Consider the following 23,649-nt stretch of genomic DNA (forward strand, 5'->3'; position numbering starts at 1 on the left):
ACACTAGTCCACTTTACACAATTAATCTGGCCACAGATGTGCTATGGACACAGTACAACTTTGGTAATAACGACTACGACGGCAACGAGTTTCACTACTGATTTATTTTCGACACCAAAAGCCCATCAAAAATGTTTTAACACAGTCAAATCAAGCCAAATTATTTTTTGGTGTCTTTCTGTACTCTATGGAAGCCCGTTTCCGCCACTAAAAAAAAGGATCCATAACTCAAAATTTCGAGTTATTTTCTCGAAATTTCGACATATTAACTCAAAATTTTGAGAAAAGCAACTCGAAATTTCGAGTTCGCGCTGCCAATCAGTAATCTACGTGAATGACGTCATTTCCATGTTACCCGGAAGCTGAAGCCCTCAGCTACAAATGCTACAGCTAAGCTACCGGTATTACATCCAGTCGTGAATGCACAGATTGCTGAGTGTTTTCAGCCTGGCTTCACAAATGATGAAATCCCTGTGTTATTAGCTGAATCACATGGTGTTACTATCAGCAAACATACTTTAATTTGTTGGGATCCGTTTTTGAGTGCGCGGTCCTGCGCCATATGCTTCCGTGTAACAAGAAAGCGACCTCATTCACGTATATTTTTGATTGGCAGAGCTAACTCGAAATTTTGAGAAAAGTAACTCGAAATTTCGAGTTATATTTCTCGAAATTTCGAGAAAATAACTCGAAATTTCGAGTTATGGATACTAGCTTTTTTTTTTTTAGTGGCGGAAACGGGCTTCCATAGTACTCTGATGTAATATTAAATGTATCTCCTGGATATGTGTAGTTAAACCAGTAGTTTTTAATAAATGAATTCCCCCCCGGTCCATATTATCAGCGTCAGAGTGGGACCTCGTGTAGAAGGCAGGACTGAACCATTTTCTTGGCTCGGCTGAACGGTGGGGTGGGGTTGGTGAGCCCTTCCCTTTAAATCTAGTGACTGTCTTTCAAATGAAATTTCTGGATTTCTTCAGGCAAAAGATGAGGCCTCTTAATTCACTCTTACCGTAACTGTCAACACAAACATTTATGTTTCTCTGTAAGTAAAAGTTCCTATGTTAACAAATGTTAACAGTAAAACTGGAGTGCAGATGCAAGGTAAACAGTCTGTTCTTACACTTACAAAAATAGTTTATTTTGATTGTGTTATTACTAATGTAAAGTCATCCAGTCATAAAATATTATTAATTTTAACGTAGTCGCTGCTCATTTGTATTGTAAAGAGATTTTTTTTTTGAACGATAACCAAACGTTTTAATATGATATTTTGATCTCTCCATGTTCAAAATGACGAAATATAAAACTAAATAAGGTAGGATTTCCCCTCGGAAAATCTTAATGTCATTTACCGTTTTTATTTGGCTTTTAATCATGTTTGTGGAAATCTACAAGCAATCAAATGGCAGTAGCAAGGACTAACACTACATATGATGTTCCATGTGCAAAACCTTCTGCTAATTCCCTTTCAGATCATCCATATTAAATCAGGGTGTGACCGCCTGTTTAATTAAAAATCTTACTTTTCATTTCCAGCTTGTGTGTTTGGATGTATCAATAAAATTAGCCCTGTGTGTTTTCCATCAGGTTCATTAAATCTAAATCTAATCTCTAAATTGTCAGCATGGAATGAGTTCATGCCTTTCCCAGGGGCACACACTCCCAGTCTGGCCTTGATATGTGTGTCACACAGCATGAAGGGGGAAAGGAGGGAGGCAAATGGGCTCTGTTATTTCTCTGGAATTGATGTCAGTGAATCACATGACACTTTAATCAAGAAGCAGCCCACTGTCCTCCTCTTAAAAGAAGCCCCTCCAACATGCACACACACACTTAAAAAGCATCATCCATCTTTCCTTATTGAAGCAGGCTAGCTGTGTTGTTGATACAACTGCTCTCACATGTGATTTATTTTCCTCAGAGTGTGTGGGCCAACACAGAACTCTATTTTGGCCCTTGCTGCATCTACATTTGTCAACCTACAAGCCACTAGAGACACAACACTAAAAACTGATCGGCTAGAATGAGGCACGCAATCAAAAATCCATTAATCCTAATCAGAGATAAGTACCAAACAGTGCTGACAGACTGCACCCGCTGTTTACTTTTTTCTAAGTGGCAGAAATACCAAAGGGTGACAGCAGAAAATGAACACTGATGCAGACAGAACAGATATCCCCGCCCAATTTTTCTCTCTCAGATGTGTCAGTTGTTGCTGTGCTAGTTAAACAACCGATTCCTTCTGTGTGTTGAGCCGCCAGGAAAAACTGATTTAATCATAACTGGTACAGATGAGGAAAATGAGACTATATTTGCAGAAATATACTGCACATATGACATGACTCTGCACTGACACTGATCCTTGCTGATGCTCTATAAGGAACTGTGCCTCCTAATTTTAGAAAGAGAAACATAAGCCTTTGTTCCAGCTGAAGATTAGGATACAATAATAAGTGAAACAGAAACTGACTGGAACTTAAAATAGGACTAAGGCTGGAAAACACAATAACTGGGACCTGCAGATGGACGGTGACCCGACACTCTGACAAGACACAAAGGGAGACTGAGAAATTATCTACATACAAGAGTGTGATTAGGGAAGTAGAGACAGCTGCGGTAACAGCAGAGACAAATCAGGAGTAATGAAAAAGGGGAAGCAAAACTGAACGCACAAGAGACACAGGCTATCAAAATAAAAGAGGAAGCATAAACAGTGAGACAGAGACAAAGACACATGAACCTGACAAAGAGGAGACAAAAGAAGCAGGATAGGAAATAACTATATAACTTGGACACAGAAAGACCGAGGCCAAAGACAACTACAAGAAACACGAGATGAGGGACTGGCAAAATATGATGGAAAGTATAGAACTCGACATACAGACAGAAAGAGGAGACGAGACTGCCTGCATACATGGGACACTAGGGAGGACACAGGGATGAGACGAGTCTGGACATGAAAGGGAACCAAATGAAACAAGGAACTGAGAAGTAGAAACATGAATAAACTAGGAAACAGTGGAAATACTAAACTAGGAAACTAAACAGTGAAAACTAGAATGTAATCATAATAAAAACTGTTTTTTATTTCTACTTCTCTACACAACTTGCTTCATTCACACAAACACTTTCCCCCCCTCTATGCTTTTTCTACCTAACATTCACACGCTCATTCGGCATGCAGACTGGCGCACGCAGAGACTGAATCACCGAGCTTCTGAGTGATACGTGATCAGCTCTGCCACCTCAGCTACAGCCACTCCAGAGGTGGATAAGGGGAATATATACTCAGAACACAGGGAAGAAAACTAGGACCCATGTCAGTGTTTCACAAGAAACAATATTCAAACAGTTAAAATGTTTTTGTTTTATTTTAATTATGAACCCTTTAAAGGGTAAATGCGCAATACTCTTGATTGTATTTTTCTTTTACCTGGCCTTTTATGATGACAAAATATCAGGTGTAGAAACTTCAGTTTTAAATTATGACATTGCTAAAATCCTAATTTTACTATCTAAACAAGCAGTGAAAGCAGTGAACATATATGCTTGGGTGTTTAAAATGAGAGGAGTATTAAATCTGATGCTACAGTCATACTGTATGTGCAGTGTGGATTAAGTAACAGAAGGTGGAGCTACTTGTCTATGAATGGAGAAGATGGGCCTCCTTGTCTGAGATGCACACCACCAACAAAAGCTGCCAGTAAAAATGTAGACGTGAGATTGGGTAGCTATCAGAATATAAATGCAGAAAATACAGCAGAGGGTAAAAGTTCAAAGATCTCACAAGTAAAGTTTTGTCCTACCTGCATCTGTGCATGAACTGTGCACTCGTGCTCACACTGCAAAGAAACAAGTGCAATAATGTCACACATAAACCACCAACATGGTTTCATGTTACTACTTTTTAGCTCTCACAGGTCAAAACCTTGATTTTGAGCTACAAAGGCAGCTATCCCCATCAACACCTCCTTCCTCCACCTCATTATTTGTTGATGAGGTGTGTGTTGAGGCTCAGACTGCATATTTTAGGAACTGCATCAGGTTCAAAGTACAGTATTTGTTGAAAATAAGTAGAGATGGTAAAAATGAGACATTTATTCAAATGCAAGCAGAAAAACACAAGCATACAGGGGTTTACATGGTCCTAAAAAGGTGCACATATTTTTAGCTTCATGGTGGCGTGAGCTGTCTACCGTGCCAATGTTCCACTGACCCACATGCAGATATAAAAACAGTTTCATATCTTACTGGGTTGACCTATCTGCTGTTTGAGCCAGAACACTTAGAGCAAAGTGACAGAAGATGAGAAGGGGGGTTGAGGCAACCAGCAGAGAATTTAGACCAGGACTGGCACGCGTGTCTGGATCACAGTCAATGTCTGGAGTCCGTCTACTAAGCAAAAGACCTTTGGATTTTTTTGAAAGATGAAAAAACGTTGGAAAATATTTAATATTCCATATCCAAATATTCAATGCCATTGGACCATATGAATGGAAAAAAATGGATAGTTGTAATGCTGTGATATAATTCAGAGGCAAGTCCTGTTTTGAGACAAGCAGCACAGTAAAGGGTCGGCAAGGTTGTGTGTTGATCCTACACAGAGCCTCAGTGCAATTGTCAGACAGTCATCTACAAACTGTAGCCGTTTACTGTCACCAAGGAACAGTGCCAAACAGCTGGTTGTGGACTACTCTTGCAGTTGTTGCTCTTGTGCAGTTGTTGGTCCTTCAGCCAGCTCGAGTGAAACTGAGAGCTATAAACAAAACCCTGTTGCTCTGTTTGTGTGCCAGCTAACCCAAAGATTGTGCAGAGCTCCTAAGTTGGCTAATTCTGAGACTTTGTTTTTTGCCTGCAGCCTGTCAACCCTTTCTTCTGAGGTGGATGGATTGGCGCCATCAGAATCTAGCCTGTCAAGTCTGTGTGTCCTGCATTTTTCTTTCCTCTTTCGCTGGCAAAGATTCCAGAGAATCTCCCATCGCTGGTGCTTCCTGACTCAGATCTTGGACTTCTGCCGCCAAAGCCCAAGTTACCTGAGCCAGAGCCAGAGGGTCCAATGTTGCCATAGTCATTATCATCTCACTCCTTGACCGCCTGACAAGCTCCTCCTCCACTGTTGGCTTCCTGCGCGCCTTCCAGTGGGGATAACACCTATACTGATGTTAGAATCTTTTCCATCTCCTCTGCCACCAGGTCGACCCCCAAAATTAAGCCTCTGCTCTGTCCTGCATTTGGGTCAACTATCTGTGCTTCTTTGGTTTGCCCTGAACCCACTTCCAGATCACTCCCTCTGCTGTCCCTGCTCCAACCCACAGAAAATGAGTATCACTTACAAAGACCGTGACACCACAGGTAATTAGCTGCTTGGATATGTGCGCTTAAGGTCTTCTCTTCCACTTTGTTCTAAATCTAGCTATACCCTTACAGCTGACGGTGTACTGCTGATGTGAAAAGTAAGGAGCAGCAGGCTATTGGTTTACTCCTCATAAATTATGTAAATATACACGAGGGACTCTGGGTCAAAACATAGTTTAAAGACCTTCAAGAAACCTCTGAAATAGCACAGAAATGTAAGTCTGCAAAAGTTATTTTGATTATCACATCTTATAATTATTTTATTTGATAGAGACTGAAAGAAATAAGTAACAGAATTATTTAAAACATAAAAGAATTAAATGTCTTTTTTTGTAACTAGTTGTTAAAAATAAAGGATATTTTAGGCATATTTTACTAACTGTAGGTGTTTCTCAAGTTAGTTAGATAAATAAACAGCTTGTTGATTGTACCCATAATACTTTCTTTAATGTCTCTTTCTTACTGGTTGGGCTCTAGTGACTTAATAAAACTGACGTGAATACTGTGCAGCACTGGGGCTCCTGTCTAGTATACCTCAGATAATCACTATGTGCTTTCAGCTGCACATAATAGGAAAATAAATCACTTATTAGGGTCACCTGAACTCTGTCATTTCTTCTTCAGTTTTATAGCAATAAAGTATAACAATATTTGCAATATTAAGGGTGTGCGTGCATGATCGCCTCACCCTCTTATGTTCATGTAAGGAATATCATGAAAATACCTCAGTTTTTCCTTCGTCTTTGTGCAGACAAGAGGAAGGGTTTTGAAGTCTCACTTCAAGCTCTTTGACTTGAAGATGCAGTGAATGTTTGTCCTGTGTCAGCTCCTCAATCATTCTGATAAAAAGAAGAAACAGAGACAAGCATTAATGTAGCTAAAGCTGCAGTTTACCCCAGCTGATATGAGGTAAGAGGCATGGCACATCACCAATCTGTTACTTGTCTGCGACAGACCAGAACACGCAAAGTCCACACAGAAAGACTCCGACCAGATGGTGGAGTTGAACACAGGGCCTTCTTGCTATGAGCCAACAGTGGTAACCACTGTGCCACTATGCACAGGTATTTATGTGCCACCAAAATGCAGTCACATCAAAAATTGAAAAGCTGGTGTTTTCAGGTGATAAATCATACACTGTGCAATGATTTGTTTTTATGAATTAATTATTTATTAAAACTAGCACAGCACTTGTATTTCATTCATTGTACTAAATACTGATTTGCCACAATGATAAAAAACAAAGTGAAATCAATAAAATTAAACATATGGTGAGGTTCATCAAACCCCTCTGAAAAACTCCAATGCACTCATAATGTACAGTGCAAAAAGCTGTTTTACACAAACTGGGATTTTGGTTGCAAGTCTGTGGTTAGCTACATATTAAATTACCTGTCTTTGTCTGTCAGTGGCTGCAAGTTGAGTATTCCACCAGAGGCTTGACTCTTCTCCAACATCTGTTTCTCAAGAGTGAGGTAGCGCTGGGTCTCGGTGTTTGCCAGCGAGGCCATCCGTTCAGCCTCAACTTGTGCCAGCTCAGCCTCCTAAACATATGCATGTTCTCATCAGCATAAATCTCCTTTTGCCTGTTAGTACCATGGAACTGCTTAGCCAGTGCTACTATCTGTACCTCTTGTAGTAGCCGGACTTTGGTTGCCATGATTTCCTGTAAGTGGTTGATTTCCTCCTGCTGCACCACCAGACGCCGCTGCAACTCTGTTTCATTTTGATTAGACAGGCCCTTTGCCGTCGATCTGTATGAGTTGAAATGAATAACGATTAACTTGTACAGGAAGTACTAAAATAAAATAATCCCACACGTATTCAACCTTCCTAACCACACCACAGCTTAGTAAAAATTCAATGGTACGTGCATCATCCTCGAGCTCGGGTCCTCTAGCAGAAGCCTGCTAATCAGAAGGTTGGGTGTTCAAGCCCCATCTTGGCCAACATACTATTCCTAAGTTGTTCTCAAAGAATCTAATGTGTACTATTTGCAAACCTCAAATCGCACACCTTGTCTTTAAAAGCAACATAATTCATTGGATAACCTGTTGCAGTGTCTAAGAATAATTCAGAATGAATAATCAATGATTTTAATATACCACACTGGTTTTACTGGCTAGCTGTTAGCGATCAATCCCAGAGCAAAGGCTCCTTCTTTGCCGTCTTCATCCTGTTCTCTTTCTCTCCCTCTCTCTGCAGTAATGGTGCAGTCAACAAAAAGTTAAATGTTACAGTGAAACAGACTTTACAACCCATTAAAAGGCACACTGATCTGTGTTATTTATAGCAATATTCAAACTGAATACGGGCTGCTGCTGGCCGTTGACAGGTAACATGCTTTTGACTTGCTGTCACCTAAACTGGAGCCGTACTATTAAATAATGAAGCCCAATTTGACCAGAAAAGGAATATAAATCTTTAACTAACTGAAATATTAAAAGAATAAAGAACATAAGCTCCTTGGCTGACAATGGCAATGGCTTTTCTTATTCTTGTCTAAATTATCCACACATGATAACAGCAACAAACTGTGCTGTGATAACAGGAAATGAAAATAATAAAGACAGCCTTTTCCTGAAAAACATGGACCATCTTTCCCTTTAGGGAAATTTACAAAAAAAAGCATCAAATGCACATTAAATGGTGTAATCTGAGGTTTGCATCCTGATCTCAGTATTCTGCTTAGTTTATTGTTTGGAAAGGAGAACGGCTGAAGAAAGAAAGGGAGACAGCTGGCTTGTAAACAGGTGCTGGAGCTCATATAGTTCCCAACTCGGCAAACCATAAAACCTCTGCCCTTTACTCAACCTACTCCCATATTCTAATCACCCTCCCCCTTAAAAAAACAAAAAAACACCCTTAGTAAGACCCTCACTTCTTCTCCACCTTGTCAGTTTCCTACCCTCTTTGTCCTCTAGCCCAGAACTCAGAGGGACTTCACAAGCATTTTCGTGCTGAATCCATGCATTCCTTAGAGCTTAGTTTGTGTTGTGATAGCTAGGTTAGTCTACAGGCCAGCAGGCTTGCGTGTGATGAGAGGCCGTGGGGTCCTGAGCTTGCCTTGGCGCTGACGTACTGTTGGACTCATGGGAAACAAACTAGTGATGAAAGGAGCGTTTTTGTGCTTCGCTCAGAGGTTTCCCTAAAGGGATTTCAACAAATCTGTGCATAAGTAGTTGAGTATTCGAAACCGCTTTGAATTTTAAAATGGTTACAGGATGCTAGCGAATTATTTGTTTGATAACAGTGGAAAGGAAAAGTACGATTTCGCAAATACTTACTTTGCTTTGTCCAAAAGCTCTTGTTTCTCCTCGAGTTCCTTTTTCAGACTCTCAACTTCAACCTTGAGTTCAATATTCTGGAAGAAAATCATAGAAGCGGATAAGAACAAACAATAAAAGTTGCAGGTCTGAAATTTCACGTGCATCATATTCAGTGATGGGAATAACGGTGTCACTTTTTTCAGTAACGAGTAATCTAACTAATTACTATTCCTATCGTTACAACGCCGTTACAGTTACTAACAAGAAAATGCGGTCCGTTACTATTTTTCAACAAACAGACGGTTGAAGCTGTGCTGACTACGTAAGTAATCTGGACGCGCGCTCCCGCGGACGGTAATCACGATCACTGTCTAGCACAACACCTGGAGCTAAGGGGGCAAAACAATGGCATGAGTGCTGCTGTTTGACTGAGGAAGAATAAAGTAGTCGTGGTAAGCCAATCACATGACCACTTCAAGACAAAGCAACAAGGTATAGATACCAGTTTTTAAATTGTGCTGATAGGCCACGTAAAACCAGAGTCATGATAAACAATATATACGCGGCGTATTTTCCTCAATAGTTTCGTCACGTTTACTGTCTAAGGACAGCGCAGCAAGCGCTCTGCTTATGAGCAAAAAAACAGAGGATGTTTTAGGAGTGACAGCGAGAGAGAGAGCAGAGAAAGAGAGAGAGCGAGTTTTGAGACGTTTAGGTGTTTGGAGTGTGTAGTTAATGTGTTGTCTTGTGTAGTTAGTGTGTAGTGTTGTGGATAGTTTTGTGTTGTGTGTCAGAACAATGAGGCAACTGCTGTCTCCAGGTAGAAACCTGCTGCTGTCAGACCTGCAGGGATCAGGCTGTGATGTTCTCCTTTATAGTGGACAGAAATTTTTTTTTTTGGAGTGGCACAAATAATTTGTGTGGGATCTCATTGAATGCAGAACAGCTGATTGTTCTGTAAATAGTTTGAAATGGTTATAAAAAAAGGGTAAAAGGTAAATGGCTGCAAATAACTTTGTTGTTTTAAAAACTTGTGCATATGATTTTAAAATTGACAATTTATATTTACATTTAAAGTTATGAAATATTATCATTAAACATGTTTGTGGTTGTTACAGTAAAAAATATAACTTTTTCTACTCTGATTTTATTTTATTTGTCTGATTTTAGATCCATTGTGTTAATACAGTATGTCAAAATGAAAACAGAACTGCAAATTCAGACACGCGAGGTTGTGCTGAAAAGAATGATGCCAAACAAGGCAAAGTAAATAGTTTCTAAAGATAAAATGTGGAGGGAAAATCAAAAGTATTTAAAAATGGCCAATTATAACCTGGACCCCAGAGGGTTAATAGTTAATAGTTAATAGTTACTTTTCAAGTAATGAATTACTTTTAGAATCTTGTAACTCAGTTACTAACTCAGTTACTTTTTTGAAGAAGTAACTAGTAACTATAATTAATTACTTTTTCAAAGTAACTTGCCCAACACTGATCATATTTCATGGACAGACTTTATATTATTGCCAGACTAAATTTTAGGCGCTACATTATTCTTTTCCTGGAAGAGCTGGACCACTTTGTGTGGGTTCTCTTCAAGTACACTGGCTTCCTCCCACAGTCCAGAGACATGCAATTAGTGGGGTCAGGCTAATTAATGATCCTAAATTGCCCATAGGTGAGAATGACAGAGTGAATGCTTGTCTATCTCTCTGTGTTAGCCCTGCGTCAGATTGGCAACCCCTCCACAGTGTACCCTACCTTTCGCCCTATGGTCGCTGGTAGGCTCCAGCAATCCTCATGAAGCTAAGTGAAGCAAATGAGTTACCCTGACTTCAATTGACCTTATTTCTGCAGTCGTTGTCATTCAGTCAGTATAGCAGTACAGTAGTATGCCACACGAAACAAGCTTCCAAGTCTCACGTGCTATTCAATATCTCTGTAGCTCAGTAGGTCTATAAATAGGTGGTAGAAATAAGAGCACCTGCTGTATATGTCTCCTTCTGACCCCCAAAAGTGTAACATCCACCACTCCACCCCAAGTACCCAGCAACAACTCTACTTTTAACTTTTAAATCTTAAAGCAGGAACCAACTGGATGAGGACTGACCGTCACTTCACTCACAGTATCCGTCTGCAGTGATTGATGTTTTATGTACACCAATCTGGAATTGCAGTTCAGCACTGCTGCAGTAACTGTCACACAACACAGGTGCTGGACACAAGTGCTGTTGCTTGTATGTGCAAAGAGATGCAACATACACACGTGCATATTGTGCACCGACAAAAACAGTGAAACATGAAGTGGGTCATTGGGTTTATAGCTGCCACTGGAACACAGGTCAAGCAGTTAGGGCAGTTGAAACAATTATTCTCTAGCAGACATGTGGCTCTCTTTAGGTATACTGAGCAGCTTCCACTGAGAGCAATGAATTAAAACCTCATTCCAGGTTAGTATATGTTAAATACTTAACAGTATTTGGATGCTCTTGAAATTCCCAAAATTAACACTGCTGCAGCCCAACAGAAAATCCCACCAAATATTCGCTCTGATCAAAATACAATAGAAAGTGATGTATTTACTTTAAAATTTTATTCAAAAAACATCAACAGAACAGACTGTTGGTTAGAAATAGTTAATGCTACCCAGTAAATTTAGGTCAGAGTAAAAAATAATATCACAAACTAAACCTCCTATTATCAGTTTTAATTGACTTTTTAGATAGATAAATACACTTATATGAATATGTAACTGTAAATATGAGTAATTTAAAAATGAATTTGTGTTATTTCTGTGGATCACCTGCAGTGCCTTAGCCCACACTTTGGGACTCACTGCTCTATCAGGTTTACCTTAAAATGTGAAATGCCCTCAAATACCTTTTGTTGTGAGTTTGGAGAGTACAAATAAAAATGAACAGAATTAAATGAATCTGTTTTCAGATAGAAAGCACAGATTTCAAGAGTGGATACGCTTTTGACTACGATGACCTGGATGACTGAGAACCTTCACAGACGATATGTTTTTAACTTTTTCTTTGTGTTTTAAATTGTCATGCATTACAGGATTGATGGTTTTCTTTTTGCAAGAAAATATTTTTTTTGGATTTTGACGTTGCTGTAAAATTATACATAACGTTAGAATTAATAGATACTTGCATTAGATACTCGCTGGTGCCAGGTAACAGCAATGACAAGTATTTACTGTGGGTCATAGGGCTGTAGCATATTTGATGAAGCATAAATATATTACAAAAGATTGGTGTGGAAAACAGTGATCACTGTTTTCAGAATCATGTACAGCCCTCTGCTCTCATGCAGATCGATTAGATGAAAAGAAATTATATATATTTTTTATTTTGAAAGACTGATTTGTGAAGTGGCAGAATAAGTTTTATTTTAGTATCAAGTATATATCATTATTGAATTACAAAAATAGAGAGAATTACATTTTAAAATTCACCACTTGTCTAATCCATGAAATCATCTAACAGTTTTGGACACTGTAACATTAATTCAGTCACAACAACAGTTCTATCAGGGTGCTTTATATTGTAATGTAAACACCAAGTCCTATAGCCCAGAAACATTGATGTGGGGAGTGAGGGCATAGGGTATAGGGAGGGATAGGGAAGGAGGGGGGTGTAATAATATTTCTAGGGATCGGGGCCAAAATGCAAATCTTCAAGTAAAATCCATATATATATAAATGTACTTAAGTATTTAGTTACTAATCACTGCTGCCAGAGAGAGTAAACAATTTCAATCCCTTTTCTTGTGACCCTTGGTGCCTCAGAAGGTTGAGGCCCTCCTTTATTTCTGACTGCAGCACTGAGACAACTGTAGTCACTCTAAATCAGCTTCACAAGCAGAAATGTTTGACAGACAGTTTGAATGAACTGCTGCGGAGCAGCCTGAGACCTACTGTCAGTATGAGTTACTGTCAGACACAAACCTGCATATCTTTGCATAGCATATAACTCCACATCAAGTGCATGCAAGTACAGAACCTTTGGAATAACTTGCATGCGCGTGTCACAGTTAAATTATACACAGACTGTTTTTCTTACTCACCCACTTGTGCACGTCATCACTGCTCTCCTCAAATTTCTGCTGGATCTTCTCCTCCAGGAAGTAGATACGCAGCTTTAGGCTGAAGTTCTCCTTCTTCAGGTCATTCAGGTGCTGTGAGATAGTGCGGTAACCACGGAAGCCAGAGTTAGACATGATGACAGGCTGCTCCTTTGTAGGGGGCACCGCAGCCCCCCATTCAGTACAACATAACGTGGGAAAAGACAGGACTGCAGAGAAGCAAAGCCCTGTCTGAAAAATCTAACTGTTCTGATGTTGTATAGCAAAAATCTAATGCTCTAATCTCTCCCGCTAGTACACTTCAATAGACAAGCGCAAGATCAGAGTGCTGGTCAAAACAAAAAGTGGACATGAGCTCCTCGCTGTGTGGATTTGTTACAGAGGGGCTCAGGAGTGGCACGAGAGGGGAGGATGAGGGGATGTTTCCTTTTTTACCACGAGAAAGGCATTACAAGAATCTGAGACAGGAGTGAGTGTGTGCTGATAACTGCTACAATACTGAGCTGCTGTAGAATATCCTTTCACTTGTGATTGTGTGTGTGTGGAGTTTAATTGGGATTACATTAGCCTGACATCAAAATAAAATCTCCTTGAACTGAACTGAATATGGGCATTTGTACATGAGCTACTCTTTGTATGTTCTCCAGTACTGACAAGAGCTGAATGTTTACAATACAAGTGATGCAAAAACATGTGCTCTACTAATACAAATTTAAGCTCCACAAAAAATAACAGTTGACTCAAAGCACTTTAGACTACAAGCACACTATGCATTTATCTAGTGTTTTATTCTAGAAACTTTAAGCGCCTTATCTACCTTACTTCAACAGCCAATCCTCAATCGCCCACAATCTAACATGCATATCTTTCCACAAAGACATATGGAGAACATGCAAACTCCATACAGAAGCTATGAGGTCAGAGTGCTAACCACTACACTGCTGTGCAGCCCAATAGGGGCAAATGTGAATTTCTATTCCATTTCAAATTTACATGGTCATTGAATCGTAAAAAGGCATAACTTGGTCATGCGCAGTTAAAGGGTGTCCTTTGAAATATGTACCATGCACGTAGGACTTTCACTTTATAACAATATAAGACCAAATTTAATAAAGCAAAATAAAAGTCTGCTCTAATAAATTAAAACAGTAAATGAATAAATACATGAAAATGCAGTCTCAGGAGTGAAGTTTTCATCTAAAAACAGATTCATAGAACCAGAGAGTACCAAACCACAGGGAGGCACTAATGCTCTACCAAAATTTCTAAAACCAGACGTCTCAGAGTGAACTTGAATCCAGAAGCTATTTAAAGAAACCTTTGCCCCACGGCTGTCACTGAGGAATGCTGAAGTGGGAGACAGTGATCACACATGCAGGGCTGTCCGATGCCAGCACTTCAGATGGCCCTGTGCCACACTGACTGACTGCATATTAAATTACATATGCCTGAATGCATGAACATATATTGTGTACACATACATGCACACAACATCTATGCCGAAAAAGGGGACGGCTATATGCAGAATGTTCATAACTGAAGGTTTTGAACATAAAATGAAATCACTTAGTCAGGGCTATTGAAACTTCACAGGGACTTTGTGCACTTCATTTTAAAAGAACACAGTTTGTTTGAGGTAATGTGTTCCTACTTCTCCTTTGGAGCGTATTTTTCTCCTTAAATCTCAGCTCACACCGCTAAATGGCTGTGTATTTGTGTAAAAACACACACATCTGCTTCTCATAGGGCCCACATCAATCACTAAAGCAATGATGGCAATGATGGAGTTTCTATTTTTAGTGTTCCTATTTCAGTTACAATGTTATAATAAATGAAGATAAGAATGAAGATAACTGTAATGTGTATTTTTCATTGATGACAATAATAAAAAATAAATAACATTTTGTACGAGCACTGTAAAAAGTAAGAAGATAAGTTTAGCATTTCAGTCTATTTTTTATGAATTCATGTGTGAGAGAACACTGAAACCCTGGATGCACACTAGAGTGTGTGTATGTATTTATGTATATACTTGCGTATGTGTGTACTGCACTACTCACAGCTATTTGTCATTAATCAATCCTTGCAAACACAGAGGTTAAACCTGAAATATATTACTGATACAGTAAATATATTAGTGATGACAGTGGTAATCTTATTCTGACAGTCTGACAACACAAAATAACAAAGATTACATCTGAGAAATTAAGCACATGACCACTTCAGGCCAAAATGATCATAAGAGTTTTTCATGACTGCCACAACTACACTGCAAATCAATCTGGAGTTAACAAGAACTGGAGAAGAAATGTAAACCCGAGGCCATACAGAGAAAAAAGACTAAATTTATTGCAAAGCGGCATGCCCGTGAAATGAAATCATCCTAATTCTCCAGGACTTTTCCAGCATCAGAGCATAATCCAATACAAGAGAAGGAGGGGAGAAAAGAGAACATTATAACTTTTTTTCCAGGCTGTTGCACCTCCAACTTTTACCACACTATGTTTCATGAGTCAGGAACAAACTCAAAGTCCCATTATTAGAATCAGAAAGTATTAAGACCTGAAATTTCACAGAAGAAGAAGATCCATTTTAAATGTTTTCATTGTCCCTTTCCACATTTCTTTTTCTTAAAAAAAAATCTTATGCCTCTATTAGAAGTTGTTTTGTTACCATGGATGGTAGGAGGGAAGCAAAACAGTTTACTACCCTCTGCCCTCTGTTTAACTGGGAGGTTGCATGTGTGTGTATGAGTTTGTGTGTCCTCCGGATTGGCAGACCATTGGGAGTTTTCCCCCTTTACCGGTAACAGGAGCTCCTTGATGCCAGCTAGCTCAACATTTTCCAGCCATACTCTCTGGCAGTGCCAGCCCGCTAATGCAACTCTGCAGTGGGAATGTCTGATTGTGTTTATTATGCTGCCATGGTCCATGCTTCACGGTGGTTAAAAATTATAATTTGTAAACCTACTTAAATCATCAAGAGAGCCACTAAAAACATCCCCAGGAGCTAATTAAAATTATGGACTAAAAAAAGAGGGATTAATGCTTGAAGCATTCTAGAAACCAGATAACACCTGCATGATGGCTGTATGCTGCAGAGTGGTTCTTTACGTATGACATGCAATTACATATGTGGCTGAGTTCACCATACTAGGAAAGACACTAAGCAATACAGAGAGGTGCAGTGCGCACTGCCACCTGTTAGCAAAAGGGTTCCTGCCCCAAACCCCAGCTGGGGTCTATATATGTGTCAGTCTGTGGGTTTCCTCAGTATGATTAATAAGTATGTAAACTCTGTCTTGTAGTCTAAATCACTTTGAGTGGTCAGTAAGACTAGAGTAGTGCTCAATTAATGTCAGTGCATTACATTTGAATGTGCTCAGTCTAAGTGGTGGGTATATTGATATTTAAGACATTAAATTCGTCTTCATTTGATTCGGATTAATTAAAACAAACAAAAAATAATTAAAAAAAAATCCCAGCACAACGTAATCTCTTTGTCACTCTAATATTTCATGGGATGATTTGAAACAACATTAAACTACAGAGACCACTGGTTATTGCAAACTGCAGATACTGGAGTGTTGTTTTTATATAGGACACACAGTGTCATGAATTTTGAATCCACAGAATTGTGGTTCAGTGTGAATGTACTTAATACTGTAAGCAAAACTAAAGTCCCTGCAAAACATTATATTACACTTAAATTTTAAGAGAACTTAACAAGCAGGAGAAGGCCATGTGCTACTGTTCTCACACTAAAAAAGTGAAAACCTAGCCTTAAAAGTGAACCTAATACACCTAGAAAACTTTTACAAGGTTGTAAAAAAACAAGAAAAAAGAAAGAAACTTCAATGTATTACTCTGAGATAGAACTATATACAGTTCAACTCTATTTTCCAGTGAATAATCATTTCTTCTCACACCACAAGACTCATAACACTATATCCAATGGTTTGGCCAACCTTCAGAGAAAATGTGACTCAATGTTTGAGATTTATTTACTGGGATAATTCATCAAGAGGAAAATTTAAAGATTGGCTGTCAGCAGAGCAAAGCCTGCTGAAGAGAGCGACTCCAAACTCAAACCCAAACAAAATACAGAGAATATCAGTGTCAAAATTCTTAACACAAAGTTAAGAACACAACGTGTATTGATTTAATTACTACGTTCAATTCAAAATAAAGGACAAAATGTATCTCTGTCCATCAGCCACAGGTGCTGTTTTCTGGTCTATCTTGCTAGGTGTGATCTATTAGGCGTTAAACATTAAACCAAATTTAGCCTTTATGGTCTCTTAATTGTTAGATAAGCTCTCTAATCAACAAAAGGAAACAAAAACTCAATTTCTAATCACGAATTTATTCATGATTCAACAAGGATGAGGAACCAAATGCAAAACATGGTAGGGGAGGTAAGGGCTGGTATACTAGACAGAGGTGCCATAATCCCGAGTCTTGACTCATAGTTGACTTTTCCTGATTTTTACTTCCTTTGTCTGATTAGCCTCACCTATTCTACCTAACTGTTCTGTCTTGTCCTGGTTAGCCCTTGTGTGTCAGTTAGTAAATACTGAAATGTCTTACCGTACGTGTTCCCTGCCTGCTTGTTTGCTTGTTTGTGTTTATTCGTTTGTTTGCTCTTGTTTGTTTATTTGTTCCTTTTTTTGGATTTTTTTAAATGAAATGAAACAATAACTTTTAGTTTATTTAGACATAAATTTAGACATAAAGGGACTTTTTAAAATTTGCTTTAATTTCGGTTCAGCAATGAGAGCTGAAATATGAGAGTTGTATGAGTTTAGTAGGTGTCTACATGACTCCCATCTATTGTTTTTAAAAACTGCAAAAGCATACACCTGGTTTCAGTTTTTTAATGGCACATTTGATTCAAATAATATTTGATGGTGATGACCAGATAGAGTAGCATTACTTAATAGTGGTTTTATAAATATAAACTCTGTCTGAGATTGAATGAAAAAGTCTTCATCCAAATGTTGTTCAAACTTCCCATCTGCAAAATATATATTTTAAGTTCACCGGGAACCTTATGATCCAAGCACCATCAATGTGCCTCATAAAGCAATCATTCAAGAAAGAATTACAGCTGCAAAATCAACAATATTTAAACCTCAAGGCAGTAAAATAGATCTGAGCTAATAAGGAGTTTTTGCCTGTCAATAAGTTTAATGGAACTATATGAATTCCAAAAAAAAGTACTTTTAAGTACTTACACACCTCTTCATGTAGCAATAATTATAGGCAGAAGACATCACAGGGTTAGGAGGATGTCAGACTGAGGTCTCATCACATCTCCCTCCTCACACTGTCTGTGTCTTTGGGTTTGACAGAAGCATTCCCAGATGTGGTGGCAGCAGCTGTGTATGAGTAAAGAATGGTGTAGTGCTAAGGAGGTGTCAGTCGCCCATCAAGGTCTTGGAGTAGAATGGCACTGATGGGTGGAGCGGTTCAACTTAGAGGGCTTCAACGGCTTTTCCAACCCATCTGCCAGATTTAATGCAGTGGGTTGGAACAAGCAAAACAAAATAAAAACAACACCCCCCCCCCTGTAACATTTTGACTTTGCAAGTTGATTTTTAAGCATTTATGAGCTGGAGTGTTTATCTTTCAACCCTCTTCCATGCATTGTTTTGGCCAAAGACATACTGTATGTAAAGTGTGTTGCATGTCAAGATGAGGTCAAGGCGAATGTGCTACATGCAGCCTGCGGGAGCAGTTTCAGTGTGGAAGTATGGCTTGCATGACTCAAAAACCTTGGCTGGCCTCGGTGTTTAGCTGCAGCAATCGCTGTGTTTCCATGGCTATTTACCATGCATGCCATTGTTTTCCTTTAATGATGCCAAGAGAACAAGAGGCATGAAGCAAAACAGGATCTGCCTCTCTTTAACAGCACACACTGTGTCCAGACGCTCAGATACGGACTACGGATTATTGGTGGATTATTTACATCTTCTCCACAGCAGGGACAAGCAGGCGCCTGGGCCAACCCCATGTTATAATACAGGATCAAAAGCACTCAGCATTGTAAATGAAACTGGAGCCTGTCAGCAAATCATCTCAGCTGACACATAGTTCTTAATGAAATCACATTAAAGGTTATTTCAGAGGAAGCAGAGGACATAAATAACAAGTAAACCCTATTTTATCACTGTACAGCTGTAGCAGCAATCACAGGTGGGGGTTTAGGATTCATTTTGGAGCTGTTTTGTTTTCTGTTGCTACATCACCTGAAGAAAACAGAGCATTTCTGCATTGATTCAAGATTTTGAAGATTTCTTCACAGTTGAAGAAGAACGATCAGTCCTGTTTCCCTCCTTCCTTTCCCATTTCCAAAATCCATTTACTTTTACATGTCGATATTTCCCTCCATCATTCATATGCCAAGAGCCTGTATTTCCAGGTTTTATACCAGCCTCTGATTTGTTGAGATTATTTTGTCTTCACAAACAATTTGTAATTTGTGGTATCCCGTGCGGCTGTTTCAATCTCATTCACAGATTTATGTATTTTTTGGTCCAACACTTGTTATTCGTTTAATTTTATCAAAAGTTGGCTCATTGATTTGCCCATTTCCAAGAAAAGAATACAAATCTAAATTACTGCATTACTAACCATCAGTGTCAACTTAAATTAATTTCAAACTACTGCCTTTTTGCACGTTCTTACACTCATTTAATTTAATAAGCGCATTTAATTCAATTTCTACTATTGTTTGTGTTTCTGTTGCCAAAAATATCATAAAAGTTTAGCTATTAAAAGACTGCCATTCCTGAGACAGATAATATTTCTTACACTAAGGTTTTTAAAGTAGGCTATATTTAACTTTAAATTATGAAGAGCTTTTAACTTAAGGCTAAATCAATCTTTAAATTGACTTATCTAATAAATTACTACTCATAAGTCAACTTATAGTCAAAGCTCAACTATTCCTTCTTTATGTTCTGCACATTCAAAATAAAGAAGTCACTGACATTTTTCAGGCAACAGCTTTGCCCATTCGAGTAAAGCAACCTTATCAAATTTATAGTGTAGAAACAGTAGCTTTTTAAAATGTTTTATTTTTATCAGGAATAACAGAAAAATAGTGAGCCAGGAAAAATGCTGTGGTCTTGGCTTTGTTTAGGCCTGGATGGAACCACAGACAGTTTACTACTCTTGACCAGTCATAGGCTAAAAGGTTACAACTACCACAGAGTTAACAGTGTCTTTCAGTTAAACCCACAACTGATGTCATGTATTTTTAGGGGGGAGGGTGTCATAAATACTATATCTAATACATGTCAGGTGAGATCATTTATCGTTTCTGCCCGACTGAAAGGCCTTCTGGAGCTATTTAACAAGAAGCCCCATCCATCGTTATAAAACTACAATTTTATATGATACAGAGACATACGAAGGTCAGTATCTTCCAGGTGCAACACAAGCTGAACACCTACAACTTTAAATTTTACTGGATAAGTGACTTTAAAAGGCTGGAAATGACAACAGGTCTGTGAGAGTCCACTCACAGAAACGGGATCAGATGTACCAGCATCATTTTCCCTCCTAACCCAGGCTGTCTGAGATATCTGACCCCCGGAAGTGAGTGGAGACTGTGACTGATGCCCCAGAGCATGGAGCTTGGAGCTCCAGCTGCTAATGCAGCATGATACTCCCATAGAGAGAAGGAGAGCAGGGAGCAGGGCCTGAACTCAGGCAGCTTTTGAGGTTAAAACACAGCTGCTGCTGATGGCTACAGGCTTGGTTGCTCTGCCAAAAAGGAAACCTTATCAAAGGAGCACCAAGAAGTCAGTGGAACCCTATGTGTCGATGTCCAAGTTAATAGAGTGAAAGAATTCCTGCCCTTTGGTCTCTCTGACAGAGCTATTGTGTGTCTCAATATGGGTAAAGGACAATCATATTTAACCATGTTTACTGGTTTGCAGACTGTGCACCAGTAGTTATGATGTCACTTTTAGCATGTGCAAGCAAGCATAACTGTTGGTGAGTCACTGGGGAAAAAAGGCTATATCTCTCAGCTTCTTGTATAAGAAGATAATAATTTAATGTCAATTTGCAGAGGACTGTAGCGTCACACAATGTAAAAAAGTCTAATCTGACAAACGTGTAGAATTCTATTCCATTAGGCGACAGGCAATAGACATAAAATAAAACAATGCAAAGTAAAACAATCTCTCTCCTTTCATCTCAGACAGCGCTTAAAATTATTGTCACATCGTGGCCCCAGTCAGTTATTGTTGCTTAAAGCTCGGCTTGTTTTGTATTTATAGTATAATGTCTGCCTCTTGGAGCTGGGCAAGCAGAGAGGACAGCAGCTTTTTCTGGTGGCTTATGCACATGCATTGCGGATAAAGCTCTGTCTTTAATGGGAAACTGATGGGAGACCAGCATGTGAGGCCGCTGGTGCTGCTTTCACTGCTCTGAAGTCACTTGTGATCTGCACTTTGTGTGGAAACACAGCTAACATTAGCATGTAAACAAGCTTAAGTGATTTATCATCATAACAGATCTGTTTCCGCTCGCTAACCACCTTAGCCAATGTGTGATGAAAAGAAGATTGAGTGTGGAAAAAGGTTATTAGTAGCTCCTTAAGTACATTAGCAAGGAAGGCTCTGATGATGATGATGGAGAGGTGACAGCAGCTCTTAGTATGTCCACTAAAAAAAAAAGAGGCAAGTTGACCAAGTACAGACACTTTCAGATAAACATCTATGAGAAATCACTTCTTTGAATGAATATAATTCATTTAACCCGTTGTGTTGCCAATAATCCACCTTAATTTTTCATAAATATTTTTTGTTGTTGTTTTATAATTATATTATTTTTGATATTTTTGTACAAGTTTCCAATAATACTGTACAACTTATCACTGTAAACCATATTTTGGGGGGTAATATATAACAGATATTATTTTAACTACAGACATAATAACATTTTACCATTTTCTTGTAATTAACAAATCTTATACAGAGGATAAAACGAAGATCGTTGCATTTTACTGTCACATTAATGCCCCTTCTCCACAGTAATGTGCATAATTCCACCCTTCAAAAATTGTAGGTCATTCGGCCATATTTGACTACAAAAAGGACTACTGTAGCGTGCTTTATGTCATGCTTAATCCCCTATATTTTTCTCACATTTCACTGACACCAGCTGTTAAAAGTCCGCTTGTTCATTGTAATTGTTTATACTACGTTACCCATGATGCACCTCGGTATCTGTACTTCCGGTTGGGAACGTGTTCAGCGCAGTTCTGCACAAATGAGAGGTGTGTCGGAGGATAACGTATTTACTTGCATTCCTGTGTGAGTTAATACGGTGTGCGTGCTTACCATATGGCCACACACACCCATATACACACTCACACCCCCTTTACCGGCACGTGAATACTGTAATGCCTCCCTACCAACGCTGTACATCCTGTTAATGTCATCTGCCACCTCCTTAGTAAAGTTATTTGAACTACATCACTGTGGAGTACCATTCCTTCTGACCGAGGACGACTCAGTTGAAGCGTGATCGGCAATCAGTGCAAACATACAGTACAAGTGGTCCTTCGAGCCGGAGTTCGCCTTGGCTGAGTTAATGAGATGGCAAACCCTCAGGATAGAGGTGCATCGAATAGCCCCCGTCCAACGCGGGAGAAGAAACTTCCAGGACATCTAGTGGACTATGAGCACAATCTAACTGAGCCACCCGAGCCATCTAGAGCTCCAAGTAGTTCAAGCAGCTCCGACTATGAAGAGGATGAGAGATGGCAGAAGATGGAATCAGTTTGGAGCAGTGTCCTCCAACACATGACTCAACTGCAAGTGTCTATGGAAGAAACTCGTGGGACATTACTAAAGCGGGTGGAGCGTTTGGAGCAAGCTTCTAAACCTGGCAGTCCTCTTCCCCCAGAAACAGGAGCGTTAGAACAACCCCAACGTATTTCCTCCATAACAGAAGTTGCACCACTACAACCTAGCAATGAGGTGTTACATGATACCACAGAGCCACTAACTGTGCTAGTAAGTCCCTCAGAGCAGGGCACCACAACACCTGCAAACATGCCAACGCCAGCGGAAACATCTGCTCCATCACCTCCCCGTAAAGTGAGCCTTCACATTCAGCCAGTGCTGCACCCTGCCACTTATGTAGCTGCATCGATGCCACTCAGGAGACCTGGACGATGCACTGCTGAACCCTTCTCATATCAGCGATCGGAACATCAGCCCCTGATAAACAGGCCAGGCCAGGTGCAGCTATTACATTCTGCATCCCCAGCTGATCAGCCACTACAACATGCTCATCTTTCAGTGTACCAGCTATCACGGGCTGTGGACCCAATGAGTCTGCAGCAGATGTCACATCCCGCTGCTCCTGTCTTCCAAGTCAGACATCCAGCTAATCCTGTGTACTTGCAGCAACCTTCAGGTCCACCAGCGCCTGTGACCCAGCCATCACAGTGGACAGAAGCTCATCGCCCTGTGCCCACCACACTGCATCCTGAAGCTTTGCCTGATCCAGCTGGCAAATACTATGTTCCTTATCCCTCAGGAAGTAACTATTCATCATCTTCCTCTGCTGAACACCATAATCCACAGGTTGCCACAACTTACCCAGCAGGAACGCCTCTACCAAACCTGATGGAAATGATGGTGGCATCTTCATATGGCATCCCAAAGCCTAAGCTGGTGATATTCCGGTCGGGGAGAGAGAGTGACTTCGCCTTATTAAAGAAAGGGCTGGACAGCACCTTAGGGCCACATTCTCATCTGGGAGAAGATTACAAGTATCAGGTCCTACTAGATCATCTAGAGCATCCCAGCGCCCTACAGGTAGCCAAGCGCTACATTCATGACCGCACTCCCTACACTAGTGCAATGAGGGCGCTAGAGCAGAGGTATGGACAGCCAAGGCAGT

General features: G+C 39.7%; 1 protein-coding gene across 6 annotated transcripts in view; it reads right to left on the bottom strand.

The window, feature by feature from the left end:
* The window catches only part of pde4dip (phosphodiesterase 4D interacting protein), a 114,617-nt gene that overhangs the window by 36,340 nt on the left and 54,628 nt on the right, over positions 1-23,649 (bottom strand). For 5 of the 6 annotated variants that reach the window (XM_085385803.1, XM_085385802.1, XM_085385800.1 and 2 more), the window contains exons 4-9: positions 12,701-12,811; positions 8,646-8,722; positions 6,989-7,112; positions 6,751-6,902; positions 6,083-6,197; positions 3,810-3,845 (exon numbers count right to left, since the gene is read on the bottom strand). In XM_085385803.1, the coding sequence (XP_085241929.1) occupies positions 3,810-3,845; positions 6,083-6,197; positions 6,751-6,902; positions 6,989-7,112; positions 8,646-8,722; positions 12,701-12,811 (615 nt within the window). The remainder of the gene's footprint in view (positions 1-3,809; positions 3,846-6,082; positions 6,198-6,750; positions 6,903-6,988; positions 7,113-8,645; positions 8,723-12,700; positions 12,812-23,649) is intronic. The other variant, XM_085385801.1, reaches the window with a different exon arrangement.

The sequence above is a fragment of the Rhamphochromis longiceps genome, linkage group LG17 (assembly GCF_057381845.1).
Source record: "Rhamphochromis longiceps isolate RC_006_pf linkage group LG17, R_longiceps_female_GT1.1, whole genome shotgun sequence".
Classification (NCBI taxonomy): domain Eukaryota; kingdom Metazoa; phylum Chordata; class Actinopteri; order Cichliformes; family Cichlidae; genus Rhamphochromis; species Rhamphochromis longiceps.